The 15,662-nt window shown below is 45.9% G+C and overlaps 1 protein-coding gene across 37 annotated transcripts in view; it reads right to left on the bottom strand.

Annotated features, from left to right (window-relative positions):
• The window catches only part of TRMT2B (tRNA methyltransferase 2 homolog B), a 111,645-nt gene that overhangs the window by 82,786 nt on the left and 13,197 nt on the right, over positions 1 to 15,662 (bottom strand). For 18 of the 37 annotated variants that reach the window (XR_011385543.1, XR_011385545.1, XR_011385540.1 and 15 more), the window contains 6 exons: positions 5,392 to 5,538; positions 3,504 to 3,598; positions 2,926 to 3,140; positions 2,638 to 2,739; positions 1,842 to 1,961; positions 1,551 to 1,650 (listed from right to left, as the gene is read on the bottom strand). Coding sequence is in view for 9 of the 37 variants with exons in the window: in XM_070066906.1 (XP_069923007.1) it covers positions 1,551 to 1,650; positions 1,842 to 1,961; positions 2,638 to 2,739; positions 2,926 to 3,140; positions 3,504 to 3,598; positions 5,392 to 5,538 (779 nt within the window). In the remaining 28 variants the exon portion in view is untranslated. Of the gene's footprint in view, positions 1 to 1,550; positions 1,651 to 1,841; positions 2,740 to 2,925; positions 3,141 to 3,503; positions 3,599 to 5,391; positions 5,539 to 15,662 lie in introns of those variants that run through there. The other 19 variants (XR_011385531.1, XR_011385527.1, XR_011385528.1 and 16 more) reach the window with 5 other exon arrangements.

Genomic DNA, 15,662 nt, shown 5'->3' with positions numbered 1-15,662 from the left:
CTTGAACTGGCGCCTCTATGAGATGCCAGCACTACAACCAGCAGTTTAACTCACTGCACCACAGTGCTGGCCCCATTCATTGACTTTCGAAAGCTCAAGTAATTTACTTCTTTTTTAAATTAACAATAATGTATTGTTTGTCATATATATATGTATATATACATATATATGTATATGTGTGTATATATGTGTATATATACATATATATGTATATGTGTGTATATATATATGTATAGCATCTATACTGTATACTTGCCTATATTGTCTGACTGTTACAAAGAAATTATATTGCTCCTGTTAGAGAAAGGGGGAAAAGGAAGGAAGAAAGATAACAAAAAAGTCAAAATAGCTGACCAGGGCCAGATCTAGAGTAAAATGAGAGGCACTTGTATTGAGTAAGAAACTTAATAGGTACCAATAAATCTCAATAATCAAGTAATATTTTGATGCAACATTTTAGCATATCAAATTGGAAAACTATAGCTTACAGTACAGCTGTCTGCTTTTATAAATAAAGTTTTATTGGAACCAAATCCAGGATTAGGCTAAGGCAATGAAGCAAAATATATCAAGTACGCAAACAGATCATCTTTAAAATTTTTTTAAATGTTTTGTTGTAGCTGGTGTTGTGGCACAATGGGTTAAACTGCCGCCCGCAACACCAGCATCCCACTTGGGCAACCTATTCAAGTCGCAGCTGCTCTGCTTCTGATCCAGCTCCCTGCTAATGCACCTGGGAAAGCAGTGGAGGATGGCCTATATCCTTGGGCCCCTGCACCCACATGGGAGACCTCGATGGAGTTCCTGGCTGCTGATTTCAGCATGGCCCAGTCCAAGCTGTTAAGGCCATTTAGGGAGTGAACCAGTGGGTGGCAGATTTCTCTTTCTGTAACTCTTTCACATAAATGAATAAATCATTTTTTAAAATAAAAAATGGTTTGCTTATAATTAATTTAATTTTGCTTTCTGAAAATATTGCTTAAAATTTTATCTTGAAATTTTTGGCATCCTCCTAAATTCTGAATCCAAAGCAAGTACCTAACTTGTGTCACTTTACACACAGGCCTATAACTGACTCTTCCTTTTAAAATTTTTATTTATTTTCATTTTATTTCTAAGGCAGAAAGAGAGAGACAGAGAGGCAGACACAGATTTCCCATCCTCTGGTTCACTCCCCAAATGCCCATAATAGCCAGGACTGGGGCCAGGCCAAAGCCAGGCACCTGGAACTGAATCTGGGTCTCTCACACGAATGTCAGGGTGCAAAGTACATGAGCCACCACCTGCTGTCTCCCAGGGTGTATGGAAGCATGAAGCTGGAATGCGAAGCAGAGCTCGGACTCAAACGCAGACACTCTAACATGGAATGTGTGTGCCAAGTGGCATCTTAAGCACTGTGCCAATTGTCCACCTCCATAATTGACTCCGGAAAATAGTACAATTTTGTTTCTTTTTCTTCACATTTCTCTACATTTTGCATATCGGACACAATTAGCATGGATTACCCTCCATAACCAGAAAAATAACCTTAAAAAGAAGTCAAGACTCACTCAGTGATATTCCTTGTGGTCTCCCCATGGAGCTTGCAGGAAACAAAAACTAGTGTGCGGATGGCCCTGCAGTTTCGAATGGCTTGGACCACTCGGTGATCTAAAGGAAGAAACACCTATCAATATTAAGCACTAGCAATATACTTAAACTATAATGGTCCCCACTATCATAAAATCCCAACTAGCTAGCATCTAGGATTGCTTGGTTATGGAAAAGCAGGTTCAGGGCTGGCCTACTGGGAGCCCGCTTAGCACGGTAGGGGAACGAGGAACCCAAGCTGGAGGACGTACGCAGCCCAGCACGGGGTGGGTTCACCACAGCAACAACTGGCTGCACGCCTTCCTTTGACTTGAGCAGCCACGGCAAAATCTTCTCAGCTCGACCGGCGTGAAACTCACAGTTGGTGATGCCTGCAGAAAAGAGGCCCGTATGACATCACTCAAGGACAGCAGTAGTAGGGGGAGAACTTCAGCTTTATGGAAATGTACAAGAGCCACAGCTCTGCCACCTCCCCTTTACATCTAGCATTCTTATACCAGTTATGACAAAATCAACACTTTTCCCTCCGGGACATCTCAGGAAGCCTTTCAACTCAACAACTCACAAGGCATGGATGTATACCAAGATGACAACCTTGACTTTTATTCAAGTGATCCTCATGCAGCCTGCAAGTGGGGTAGAGGGGGCCAGACAATCCATTTTCTATACTGCAGTCTGGCATCCTTGGGTTTCAAGAAAGGGTTTTGTTGCTGAAAATATAGGTAAGAAACCAATTGTATTATACTATGACACCTCGCCAGTCTAAAGTCAAGATGGCTCTTCTGTTCTATGCCAAGCTCTGTCTCTGCCTTTCCCATCAGCTACACTTGTTTCCTTCCCTTGGGATCTTCCTCTGAAGAGAAAAAAGAATGATTAGATAGTGGGATCCTTCCCACAAAATCATCAGGACCCAACTCTGACCACTCTGGAACCAGCTCCCTGACGTCATGCAGGTTGGGGCTCCGGTAGGCATCTTCTCCACAGAACACTTTCTATAGCACGGAAACAACTGCATCTTCACGTCTCCCCACACTCTCAGCTGTGTACCATTGAAAGCAGCCGTCCACCTGGCATCCTCTACTGCCTGCTCCACCAACTCAATCCCAAGGACCTGGGAAGCGTGCTGAGCCAGAGACAGGCCAATCGCGCCTGGGGAAGTAAGAAAGAATGAGAAGAGGGTATTTTAGGATTTTAAACCAGTAAGGCCATGCATGCACCACTACCACCACCCGCCCCCTCCCCCAAAACCCCTGCAAGCTGCAAGGGCCCTGGGTACTAGGAGGTGAGTGCTGGAGGCTGAGCAGCATGCACATTCTGCTCCGGGCTGCCGCTTGCCAGTTCCACAGCAGATGTCAAGAAGGATGGTGTTAGCGTTCACTCCGCTCAGCTCCCCCACGGTCTGATACAGCATCTCTGCACCAGCAGTGTTGACTTGGAAAAAGGCATCAGGAGAAATGCGGATCTTCAAGCCCAGGAGACCTTCAAAGATGTAAGGCTCCCCAAATAGCAGCTGGTAGGGGGACTGCTGATGGCTGCAACGGGTCATGGTGCTAGGAAAGAATAAAAAAGGAAGAAGCAAATAATAAAAACAACAACAACAAAGACTAAAAGAGGAAAGCATCTTGGAATGGCAGACAATTCTACCTCCCATGGCTGGCGGAAGGGGAGGCCCCAACAACTCAATGAGGAGACACAGCCGCCTTGCCAGGGCCCTGTGAGCTCTGCAGGAGTCTGCCTGCCAGGAGATGGAAGTACATGCGGACACACCTCCACATCTTGGCCTGGGATCCGAGCCCGGCGGGGCTGTGTGAGGCCCAGGAACTCTTAGCCCAGATCTTGCATTAGTAATACACAAACTCAGATGACAGCAAGCCATGGCGCTCCCACTTGCTGTTTAGCTGCTCCCGGTTTACCTTTCTTGGAAGTAAAGTGAGGTCAAGTCACAGACTGCTCCAGGGCCTCGGAGGAAAAATTCCTTGATAGCCTCCTTCTGAACACAGAGCTCCTCCTGCCCAGACCACAAAACCAGGAGTCAAAGACTTATCTCTGACAAATGTCCCCACCAAGTTATGCAATAAGCCATATTTTTCATTTTTTAACAATTATTTTTATTTATGTGAAAGACAGAGATACAAAGAGAGGTAGAGCCAGAGAGGTCTTCTATCTGCTGGTTCACTCCCCAAATGACCACAACGGCCAGAGCTGAACTGATCCGAAGCCAGGAGCCAGGAGCCAGGAGCTTCTTCTGGGTCTCCCATGTGGGTGCAGGGGCCGAAGGACTTGGGCCATATTCTACTGCTTTCCCAGGCCACAGCAGAGAGCTGGATAGGAAGTGGAGCAGCCGGGTCTCAAATTGGCACCGATGTGGGATGCTGGCGCTGCAGGCTGGGGCTTTAACTCACTACACCACAGCATCAGCCCCAGAAGCCACATTTTTTAAATCCTATCATAGATAACACTTATGGGGCTGGTGTTGTGGCACCGCAGTTTAAGCCCTGCTTGCAACACCAGCATCTCACATGGGAATGCTGTTTTGAGACCCTCATGCTCTGCTTCTGATCCAGCTCCCTGCTAATGCACCTGGGAAAACAGCAGAAGATGACCTGAATACTTGGGCCACTAACAACCACGTGGGAGACCCAGATGGAGTTCTTGACTCCTGGCTTCGGCCTGGCCCAGCTCCAGCTGTTGTGGCCTTTTAGGGAGTGAACCAGCAGATGAGAAAATCTCTCTACCGTTCTCTCACTCTGTCTCTCTTTATCACTCTGCCTTTCAGATAAATAAATCTTAACACAATCTAAAGCATCATTCTGTAGGACAAAAAAGAACTACATGCTGATTTTTCACATCTCAGTAGAAGCAGCATTTTGTTTAGCGGCTTTTGAAAAATCTCACACAATAGAATTGGCGCTTTCTCTCCTTTGAGCCTTTATATATAGTTATATATATATGTGTGTGTGTGTGTGTGTGTGTGTGTGTGTGTGTATTTCTCAAAGGAAACTGAGTTACACCTATTGCAAACAAGGAGCTGAACTAAGCCTCTGTCCCATCAGGAAGAGGCAAGAACCTTTCATTTCCCTTCATCCTACTCGACTTCAGACATCCCAACCACCTACCCAAACACCAGCTCAGAAGACACAAGTGCTAGGGGAAACAAAAAAGGGGGCACTGACAGCACTGAGCATGTAACTGAATCCTTTGTTTGTTTTTTGAGTTCAGAACATTTTAAAAACTCTTATGGAGAACCTAAGCATTAGCATGATACAAGCATATATTGTAGTCAATCATGTTGAAGCTATAGAGTTAAAAACATCAGGCATCAAAGGACCTGGGTTCAAATCCTAGCTTTGTTATGTACTGGCCCTATAACTTTGGGTTTTTCTATAAAATTATAGTGACAGGACCTCCCCTCCTGCCTCTTCAGTTTTGGGGGAGCTGAACACCTAAGTCCAGGAATGTTTAAACACAGGAGCATGTGAGAACTCTAAATGTATTACAAGTGCAAACTATTATTTGGGTTACAAAATTCTGAAGTTCTAGTCGCTACTGAATTAGCTTTTGGATTCAGGAGCACACCTAGTACATTGGGCAAAATTCTTGTGAAAACACTTGGGAGTCTTCACGGCATAATTAACGTGCTAATCTAGCCACATCCTTGCAGTCTGGTTCTGCCAGCAGTAGCTTTAAATAGTATCCTTGCCTCATGCCCAATCCTTCTGCCCACCAACACAAATCTGCGGTGGATGTGTAGCTTCTGCTCTCTGCCCTGAAACCTTCAAAAACAAACAGCAGCACTGTCACCTGACTTAATTCCTGGGGATGGAAGGTGACGATGGCCATCGTGTGCCCTTGGTGATTAGTGCGGACCGTGAGCTCACGCCAGTGTCCACCTTCGTGAAACAGAAGGCAGGGCTCCAGGGGAGACTGTCGGAGAAATACTTCGTAGTACTAGGAAGAAAACAGTACTGTTACACAGGAAAAACTAACAAGTGACATAACTGATGATGTATGCCAGGTATCTGAGGCTATAAAGTGCCCCCCCAACGTAATATGCTAATCCCCAATACCTTACAATATGACTGTAGAGACAGGACCTTTAAAGAAAGTGACTAAGGGGGCCAGTGCTGTGGCATAGAAGGTTCAGCCTCCACCTGTGGTGCCCGCATCCCATATGGGCACTGGTTTGAGTCCTGGCTACCCCACATCCAATCCAGCTCTCTGCTAATGGCCTGGGAAAGCAGTAGAAGATGGCCCAAGTGCTTGGGCCCCTGTACCCATGTGGGAGATCTGGAAGAAGCTCCTGGCTCCTGGCTTCAGATCGCCCCAGCTCCAGCCCCTGCAGCCATTTGGAGAATGAACTAGCAGATGGAAGATATCTCTCTTTCTGCCTCTCTAACTCTGCCTCTCAAATAAATAAATAAATTGTTAAGATTTAAGATAACAATAAAACTTAGAGATTTATTTTATTTGAAAGGCAGAGTTACAGAGACAGAGAAACAGAGAGAGAAAAAGAGAGGTCTTCTATATGCTGATTCACTCCCCAAATAGCCACAACAGCCGGAGCTGGACCAGGCAGGAGCCTGGAGCTTCTTCCATCAGTTATAATTTTTGAAAATTTTTTATTTATTTGAGGGAAACAGAGAAGGAAATCTCCTATCTTCTGGTTCACTCCCCAAATGACTACAACAGTTGTGGCTGTACCAGGCCAAAGTTAAGAGCCACGAACTTAGTCCAGGTCTCCCACGTGGCTGGCAGGGACTCAAGTATTGAGCCATCAGCTACATCCTCTCAGAATGTACATTAGCAAGAAGCTGGTATTGGGAGTGGAGTCAGGACTCAAAGCCAGGCTCTCTGATACTGGATGTGGATATCAGACGTGAAATCTTAACTGCTCCCATATCTCTATTTCGTCACATACCAGGGGCTAACAGCACTATAGTCAGATCTGTCATTCTCTCCTAGTGAACATGAATCAAATGCAATCTTGACTTAGTTGTTGTGATCTCAGAAATTCTTTTTTTTTAAGATTTATTTATTTATTTGAAAGTCAGAGTTACACAGAGAAGGAGAGGCAGAGAGAGAGAGAGAGAGAGAGAGAGAGAGAAAGGAGAGGTCCTCCACCCAATGGTTCACGCCCCAGATGGCCGCAACGGCCGGAGCTGCACTGATCCGAAGCCACGAGCCAGGAGATTCTTCCGGGTCTCCCACATGGTGCAGGGGCCCAAGGGCTTGGGCCATCTTCTACTGCTTTCCCAGGCCATAGCAGAGAGCTGGATTGGAAGTGGAGCAGCCAGGTCTTGAACCAGCGCCCATATGGGATGCCAGCACTTCAGGCCAGGGCGTTAACCCACTGAGCCACAGCGCCGGCCCTGATCTCAAAAATTCTTAAAGACACAGTTTTCAAACAAAAGCCAGGCACAGTGGCTGATTTACTAGTTCCTTTGGTTTCCATAATGCAAGCGTTCCAGGTTCACCATGTTCTCAAGAAACCCTGAATCAGGCAGTGAAGGGGAAATAACACAGAAAACCAGTGCTACCTGAGAGCGTAAAATCTATCAGAGCTGTAATTGATCATTTTTACTATATAACTTCTTATATGAGGGTATTTTAAAGATTTATGGAAAATGGAATTAAACCTATGTTTGGGCAGTTGTTTGACAAAGTGATTGACTCCTTACTTGAGATGCCCACATCCCATGTCAAAGATCCTGGGTTCAAGTCCCTGCTCTGCTCTCCACTCCAGCTTCCTACTAATGTGCACCCTGGAAGGCAGTGGTAATGGCTCAAGTACTCGGGTCCCTGCCACCCACTAGGGAGACCCAGATTGAGTGCATGGCTTCTGGCTTGGGCCTGGCCCAGCCCTAGGGTGATGTGGGCATTTGGGGAGAGAACCAGTAAATGGGAGACCTTTGTCTCTCTCTCTCTCTCTCTGTGTCTTTCAAATAACTAAAAATAACTTTTAATAAAAATTAAAATCTTAAAGATAAATTTATCTTTGTACAAAAACATTTTGATATCTATGCATAAGTCTTTCATCATATGAATTTTCTCTGCACTTTATGAATCCCTCATAAAAACAATATAAGATATGCTTAACTGTACTGAGTGTATTTTTTCATATTTTGATGTTGGTGACTTAAGGAAGAACTGATTCGACTGTCATTTACTGGCTGGTTAGAAAGGAATACTTTTTAGAAGATTCAAATGTCACAGAGGTCCTGGACGGATGGTAATTGAAAAACTGAGCCAGACCTGGGAGATAATGGGGAAATAAACATGAAATATAGCTTTTCCATTTGATGACCTTGGACCTTGGCTCTTCAGTGTAAAATGGGAGACTGCAATTCCTATTCTTATAAAAGAATCCCTAAGTATTACGATTGAAGGGATCTTCTGATAAAAACAACAGAACATTCCTCCTAAGAATCCTACTAAAGTGAGGGGCAGGTGCTTAATCTAGCAGTTAGGACATCTGTGGTCCACACTGGAGTGCTTTGGTTCGATGCCCACCTCTGGCTCCAGCTCTTGACTCCAGCTTCAGTCCCTGGGAGGCAGCAGTGATGGCTCAAGTAGTTGGACACTCCCAATTCCAGCCTCAGCCAGCCATTGGAGGCATTTGGGGAGTGAACCAGTGGACTGGAAGCTCTCTGTCTCTCGGCCTTTCAAATAGTTACACATATTTTATTTATTTTTATTTTTTTTTTTGACGGGCAGAGTGGACAGTGAGAGAGAGAGACAGAGAGAAAGGTCTTCCTTTTCCGTTGGTTCACCCCACAATGGCCGCTACAGCTGGCGCCCTGCGCTGATCTGAAGCCAGGAGCCAGGTGCTTCTCCTGGTCTCCCATGCGGGTGCAGGGCCCAAGGACTTGGGCCATCCTCCACTGCATTCCCTGGCCACAGCAGAGAGCTGGCCTGGAAGAGGGGCAACTGGGACAGAATCCAGTGCCCCGACCAGGACTAGAACCTGGTGTGCCGGTGCCACAGGCAGAGGATTAGCCTATTGAGCCGTGACGCCGGCCCACATATTTTATTATTATTATTTTTAAATCCTCCTAAAAGGTATAAGCTTATTTAAACTCATTTTTCTACCAATCATTCCTTCTCTTTCTCCTGTATCATCATTTTCCTCTCACTACTGGATCATTGCCATTAATATAGAAGCATGCTTATACTCTCCCTTTTCAAGACAAAAACCAGAAAGAAACCCTCTCAATCCCACCTTCTCCACAAGTGACTGCTCCATTTCTCTATTCCACTTTGCAGCAAAACTCCTCACAAGAATTATGTAAGTCTACGGCCTCCCACTCTTCTCCTTCGATATCCCCACCTGAATCAGGTCTCCAGTGCTCCACCAAAAGAGCTCACATTAACCTCACCAGGAACCTCCTTACTATGAAGTCCTATGACCATGCTACACTGGGCACAGCTGGAGAGCCCCTCCTCCTCGGTTCACTTTCTTCATATGGCTCCCAGGAACAGCTCACTTCCCTGGCTTTCCTCCAGCCTCATGGAGGTCAGTCTTCTACACTGCTTCCTCCTCTTCTCCTAGACCTCTGAAAATGGGAGCACCTAGGACTCAGTCTTTCCGACCTCACTATTTTCAATAGCCTCGACACACTAACACCACCTGGATTTCGCTCTTGAACTCCAGACTAATATATATCCAACTCTGTAGTTACCACATCTATTCAGATGTCACAAATGCAGTATGTCCAAAACTGAACTCCTAATCCCTTCCCACTGCCCCCATCCAGTTGCCTAAATCTGCTCTCCCAGTCATTCCACTTGCTCCACTCAAACACTTGGAGCCATTTTGTCAAACCTCTTTCTCTTCCACCTCTCATTTAATGCATCAACTATACATACATCTATTGCTACTACTGGTCTATATCAACTCTCACCAAGAACACTTCAACAGTCTCCAAACCTGTCTCCCCGCTTCCAACAACCCTCCTCAATAATCTATTCCCAACCCAATAACCAAAGTGATCCTGCTAAAACCCTAAATCATGTCACGACATTCCCCCATCAAAACCTCCAGTGGCTCCTCATTTCATTCAGAATAAAAGTTCGCTCGCTCTCTCTCTCTCGTCTCTTTGTAACTCTGCCTTTCAAATAAGTAAATAAATCTAAAAAAATAAAGTGGAAGAAACTGTCAAAGACAGAGATGGGATAAGGCATGTAGCTAAAATCAAAGCTTGGTTAAAAGCATGGACACAAAATTAGCAAACATCCTCATCCCACCAGGAACTCCCACCTCCCTCTACCCAAAACTGGAGATTCTTTTCTCAGGAGAAAATGAACCCGCAAAAGGTCTGAACTTAAAGAGATACCAAGTGGGGCCTGTGCTGTGGAATAGCAGGTAAAGCCGCCACATGCAGTGCCGGCATCCCATACGGGCACTGGTTCAAGTCCCAGCTGCTACACTTTCAATCCAGTTCTCTGCTATGGCCTGGGAAAGCAGAAGTTGGGCCAAGTCCTTGGGCCCTTGCACCCGCATGGGAGACTGGGAAGAAGCTCCTGGCTCCTGGCTTCCCATAAGTACAACTCTGGCCATTGCAGGCATCTAGTGAGTGAACCAGCGGATGGAAGACCTCTCTCTGCCTCTCTATAAGACTGCCTTCCAAATAAATAAATAAATCTTCCTTAAAAAAAAAAAAAGAGAGATACCAAGCATGGTGGTAGTCATGAAGGAGAGCTGGAAGGAGAAAGATTCCATAGAAATTTTTGTTCTTAATGATGATAACCCTGTCCCCCTGTCTATACCGGATTCTAGAAATCCGGCAGCCAGGCAGTAGAGCTGAAGATGAACCTCTGGAAAAAAATGAATGGTCCAAAAAAAATACTCTGAGACAGAGATATGAGGAAGCCCCCACAATCACCAATAATGGGTCTGAGAATAGGCAAATGCACTCAAGTTGAACTGTGAATCAGTTTTTTAAGGTCTTATTCGTGAGTATGAACAGCCAGCCAACTATCACCAGCTATTTGATTAAAGTGTCCAGTAGGAAACACAACGCCCCAAACAGCTAAACAGGAAAAATAAATCCCAAAGGGAACAGACAAGCCAAAGTATGGGCAGAGGAGTTGATTTATGGAAAAATAGGTAGATGGCTAGATGTTAGTTTACGAAAAGAGAGCAGGGTAAAATGCAAAAGGAAAAATCAGAAAATAAGGAAAGGATGTTAAAAAAATTTTGTAAAGGTTTATTTTATTTATTTGAAAGGCAGAATTACAGAGAGGCAGAGAGGCAGAGAGAGAGAGAGAGAGAGAGAGAGAGAGAGAGGTCTTCCATCCATTGGTTCACTCCCCAGATAGCCACAATGGCCAGACGTGCATCAGTGTGAAGCCAGGAGCCAGGAGCTTCTTCCGCGTCTCCCACATGGGTGCAGGGGCCCAAGGACTTGGGCCATCTTCCACTGCTTTCCCAGGCCATAGCAGAGACCTGGATCAGAAGTGGAACAACTGGGACTCAAACCGGCGCCCATATGGGATGTCGGCGCTGCAGGTGGCGACTTTACCCGCTATGCCACAGCACTGGTCTCAAGGATGTTAAAAATTAAAAGTGGGAAAAATAATAAAAACATTGGTATATTTCAAAAGTAATTCACAAAAAGGAAAACAAGGCAAAGAGAAGGAAATAGCAGAAACGAATGAGTAGAAGATTACAACAGCAATCCATGGAGTCCAAAATCCAAATAGGAGGCACAGACAGAGCACAGAAAACGAGAGGGGAGGGTAATCAAAGAAATCATAGAGAACAATTTCCCACATCTGAAAGTATTAGTTTCCAGCTGGGCAAGGCCTGGAAAGTGTCCACCACAATGGATGAGAAAAAGAAAAAGGCCCACGTGGTCATGAAGCTCCAATGATAAAGACAGGTTCCTTAAAAGCTTCTAGAGGGGAAACCAAGGGAGGAGTGGATTATCTACAAAAAGGACTTAAAGTAGAAGTTACACTTACACAACACTGGTAGCCTGATGACAATGAGACTGTGTCTTTTTCTTTCTTTTTTTTTTTTGACAGGCAGAGTTAGTAAGAGAGAGACAGAGAGAAAGGTCTTCCTTTGCCGTTGGTTCACCCTCCAAATGGCTGCTACGGCCGGCACTGTGCCGATCCGGAGCCAGGAGCCAGGTGCTTCCTCCTGGTCTCCCATGTGTGTGTAGGGCCCAAGGACCTGGGCCATCCTCCACTGCCTTCCTGGGTCACAGCAGAGAGCTAGACTGGAAGAGGAGCAACCGGGACAGAATCCAGTGCCCCAACCGGGACTAGAACCCGTGGTGCCAGCACCCCAGGCAGAGGATTAGCCAAGTGAGCCACAGCGCCAGCCAAGAGACTGTGTCTTCAAATTTATAAAGGCAAATTATTTTCAACCCAGAACTTTAAACTGCATCATTCCTAGGTCAGCATAGGCTTCTGGAGACAGGCAAAGGCTCTACAAATTTACCCACCAGATACACTTACTAATAGAGGTTGTGCTTTAGCCAAATGAGGGTGTAAACTTAAAAACTAAAGATTACAGGGGATCTAAAGAACAGGGGAAAAGAGATGGGAAAGCAGCAAAAGTCATTCCAGGATGACAGCCATGCCGAAGGCCCAATGGGCCTAGGTTGGTGGGCTCCAGGAAAAAGGTCTTCAAAGAAAAACTGGAAAGGAAGCTTTGGAACATATGGAGAAAACTGGTGAATGCTTGACAGAGGTTTTACAGCAACTGGTTCATAGAAAACTAAGCAAATGCGGAAAATGCGGTAATAATGCAAACCAATCAGAACAGAAATTGCCTCCAACTAATGCATAGGGGATGGATGGAAAGTAGGTGAGAGGACGGGTAAAGTAATATTGGCTATGTGTTGATAGTTCAGCTGAGTAATAAATACATGGGGCTTATTCCACCATTGTCCACTTACACATGCAGATAACCTTCCATAATATAAAAGGAAACAAAAAATAAAGGTATGCCTACTTGGTTCAGCAGTGAGTATCCATGATAATAACAGAAACAATAAGTAATTTAAGCAAAAACTACAAGAAAGATATTCAGAGGAAAGATAGGCTGGGGGAGACAAAATAACAAAGACCAATTCTTACATGTCATAACTGGAAGTCAACAAATAATATGGCAAATATGACAAGGCAGAATAATGTACTATTTAAAACATGAAACACCTGCAGCCATAGCTTTAAAAAATGCTGGTGTTTGTGGTCTGAGGAGCAAGACTTAAGAGTTACATAACATTTCTTTCTTAACCTTTTAGTACTATTCAACTTTGATTTTTTGACTTTTTTTTTTTTTTTTTTTTTGGACAGGCAGAGTGGATAGTGAGAGAGAAAGACAGAGAGAAAGGTCTTCCTTTTCCATTGGTTCACCCCGCAGTAGCCTCTGCGGCCAGCGCACTGCGGCCAGCACACCGCGCTGATCCGAAGCCAGGAGCCAGGTACTTCTCCTGGTCTCCCATGGTCTCTCGGCTATCCTCCACTGCACTCCTGGGCCACAGCAGAGAGCTGGACTGAAAGAGGAGCAACCGGGACAGAATCTGGCGCCCCGACCAGGACTAGAACCCGGGGAGCCAGCGCCGCAGGCGGAGGATTAGCCTAGTGAGCTGTGGCGCTGGCCAACTTTTTTATTTTTTAAGAAATAATTGTCGCTCCCCGTCTTCGTGGAGGAGCGACACTAGACCCTGCCTGGGCTTCCTATCCGAGTCACGGCACCATTATGTCGCTCCCCGTCTTCGTGGAGGAACGACACAGGACCCTGCGCTGTTCTTTCGTCTGCTCGGCCCTCCCCGGGTTTGCTGCTGGTTCTTCCCGGGTTGGCTACCATCCCTTCCACCTCCGTGGAAGGGCGGTTCCCCCTGCCACTTTCCCCACTTCCGCGGGGGAGCGGCACACCGCCGGCCGGCTCTCTCGGGGGCTGCACAGGTGTTCCTTCAGATAGATGTTCCTGGTGCATGTTGTCTCTCTCCTCCTTTATAGTCCTCTTCCACCAATCCCAACTCTGCTACCCACACGCCGAGTACGCTGCTCTCCTCCAATCAGGAGCAGGTCCTACAGTTTACTGGTTGAACTGGAGGCAGCTGCGTAGAAGCTGTTTCTCCCTTCTCAGCGCCATATTGTGGGAGAGCAGATGCATAGAATAAGTCTTAATTCCAGTAACTTAGTCTAGTCCGAGTTGCTCCCCACAATAATGCTGGGGCAGGCGCTATGGCACAGGGGGTAAAGCCACCGCTTGCAGTGCTGGCATCCCATATGGGCACTGGTTTGAGTCCTGGCTGCTCCACTTCCAATCTAGCTCTCTGTTATTGCCTGAGAAAGCAGTAGAAGATGGCCCAAGTCCTCGGGCCCTTGCACCCACTTGAGAGACCTGGAGGAAGCTTCTGGCTCCTGGCTTTGGATGGGCACAGCTCCGGCCGTCGCAGCCATCTGGGGAGTGAACCAACGGATGGAAGACCTCTCTTTCTTTCTTTCTCTCTCTCTCTCTCTCCGCCTCTGCCTCTCTGTAGCTCTGCCTTTCAAATAAATAAATAAATATTTAAAAAAAAAAAAAGAAAGAATGCCACAGGCAGATACCTGCAGTTAAAGCAAGGTTTCTCTTTCTTTTTATTCTAAAGGCAAAGTGAGAGAGAGAGGGAGAGAGATCTTCCACTACTGGTTCACTTCTCAAATGCCTACAACAGCCAGACTGGGCCAGGCTGAAGCCAGGAACTCCACTGAGATCCTGCACATGGATGGCAAGGACTCAAGCAATGGAACAATCATCTGTTGCATCCCAGGCACATTAGCAGGGAGCTGGATCAGAGGCAAAGTAGCAAGGAATTGAATCAGCACCGGATATGGGACCCATGCAGCTTAACCCATCAGCCCTATCTGATGTTGAAAACTATGGTTTTTGGGGCTGGCGCTGTGGCACAGTGGGTTAACGCCCTGGCCTGAAGTGCTGGCGTCCCATATGGGCACCGGTTCTAATCCCAGCTGCTCCTCTTTCAACCCAGCTCTCTGCTATGGCCTGGGAAAGCAGTGAAAGATGTCCCAAGTCCTTGGGCCCCTGCACCCACGTGGGAGACCCGGAAGAAGCTCCTGGCTCCTGGCTTTGGATCGGCGCAGCTCCGGCCGTTGTGGCCAATTGGGGAGTGAACCATCGGATGGAAGACTTCTCTCTCTCTGCCTCTCCTCTCTCTGTGTAATTCTGACTTTCAAATAAAAAAAAATAAATCTTTGAAAAAAAAAGAAAACTATGGTTTTTAATAAGAAATAAATACTATATCATTTAAAAACTGCTTCTTAGGTCTTGGTGCTCTGGCTGCTAGCTACCACGAAATTCACATTTTGCCTCAAGACCCAGAAGTAGATATTTAAACCTCAAATAGACTGAGGTTATTCTGTCACCTTAATAGAATGGAACATCAGTACTGGTAACAGGAATGGAACATGAGGGTATAAAAACACTGAGAACAGCCCAGTGTCACATACATGTAAGGTACTATTTTTATTATTATCATAATGGGCATCTGGCCTTCGAGTACCTCGTAGATTGAATTTCAGATGCAGCACACATTTTTCAGGGCAGAAGAATATGGATCAATAGGGAGGGTAGAAATTTGCTCAACAGAAGCAGGAAAGCAGGTAAACATGACAAAGAGGTATTCATTCACCGAACATCTGATGAGCGCCCACCACATGGTGAGCCTCTGGAGTGCTAGACTCCAACGTTACATACCACAGAGCAGCTGCCGCCGCAGCCTGGTATGGGAAGCACTACGCAGCAATGCAATACGGTGTGATGACTGCTACAACAGGACACAGCAATGGGGAGAAACGCAGCACAGCGAACAGGGATCGCAAGTAAATAAATAAATCATAAAATTATCTGACCCAAAACGTCATTAGTGCAGAGGCTGACGAGCCCTGGCCTGAGACAAGGATGATGTCAAGAGCACTGCATGACACTGGAGGACAGTAGAAGCCTTTTGCAAATGCACTTTCTAAAGCCAGAATGTAAATAACAGGGAACTTCAAAAAGTTCATGGAAAAGGGAGTGAAAAGTAAGCTTGTTTTGCTGTCAAAATACTTTAAAA

This window comes from Oryctolagus cuniculus, chromosome X (assembly GCF_964237555.1).
Source record: "Oryctolagus cuniculus chromosome X, mOryCun1.1, whole genome shotgun sequence".
Classification (NCBI taxonomy): domain Eukaryota; kingdom Metazoa; phylum Chordata; class Mammalia; order Lagomorpha; family Leporidae; genus Oryctolagus; species Oryctolagus cuniculus.
The sequence above is the reverse complement of the archived record's forward strand: the minus strand, read 5'-3'. Positions and strand labels throughout refer to the sequence as shown.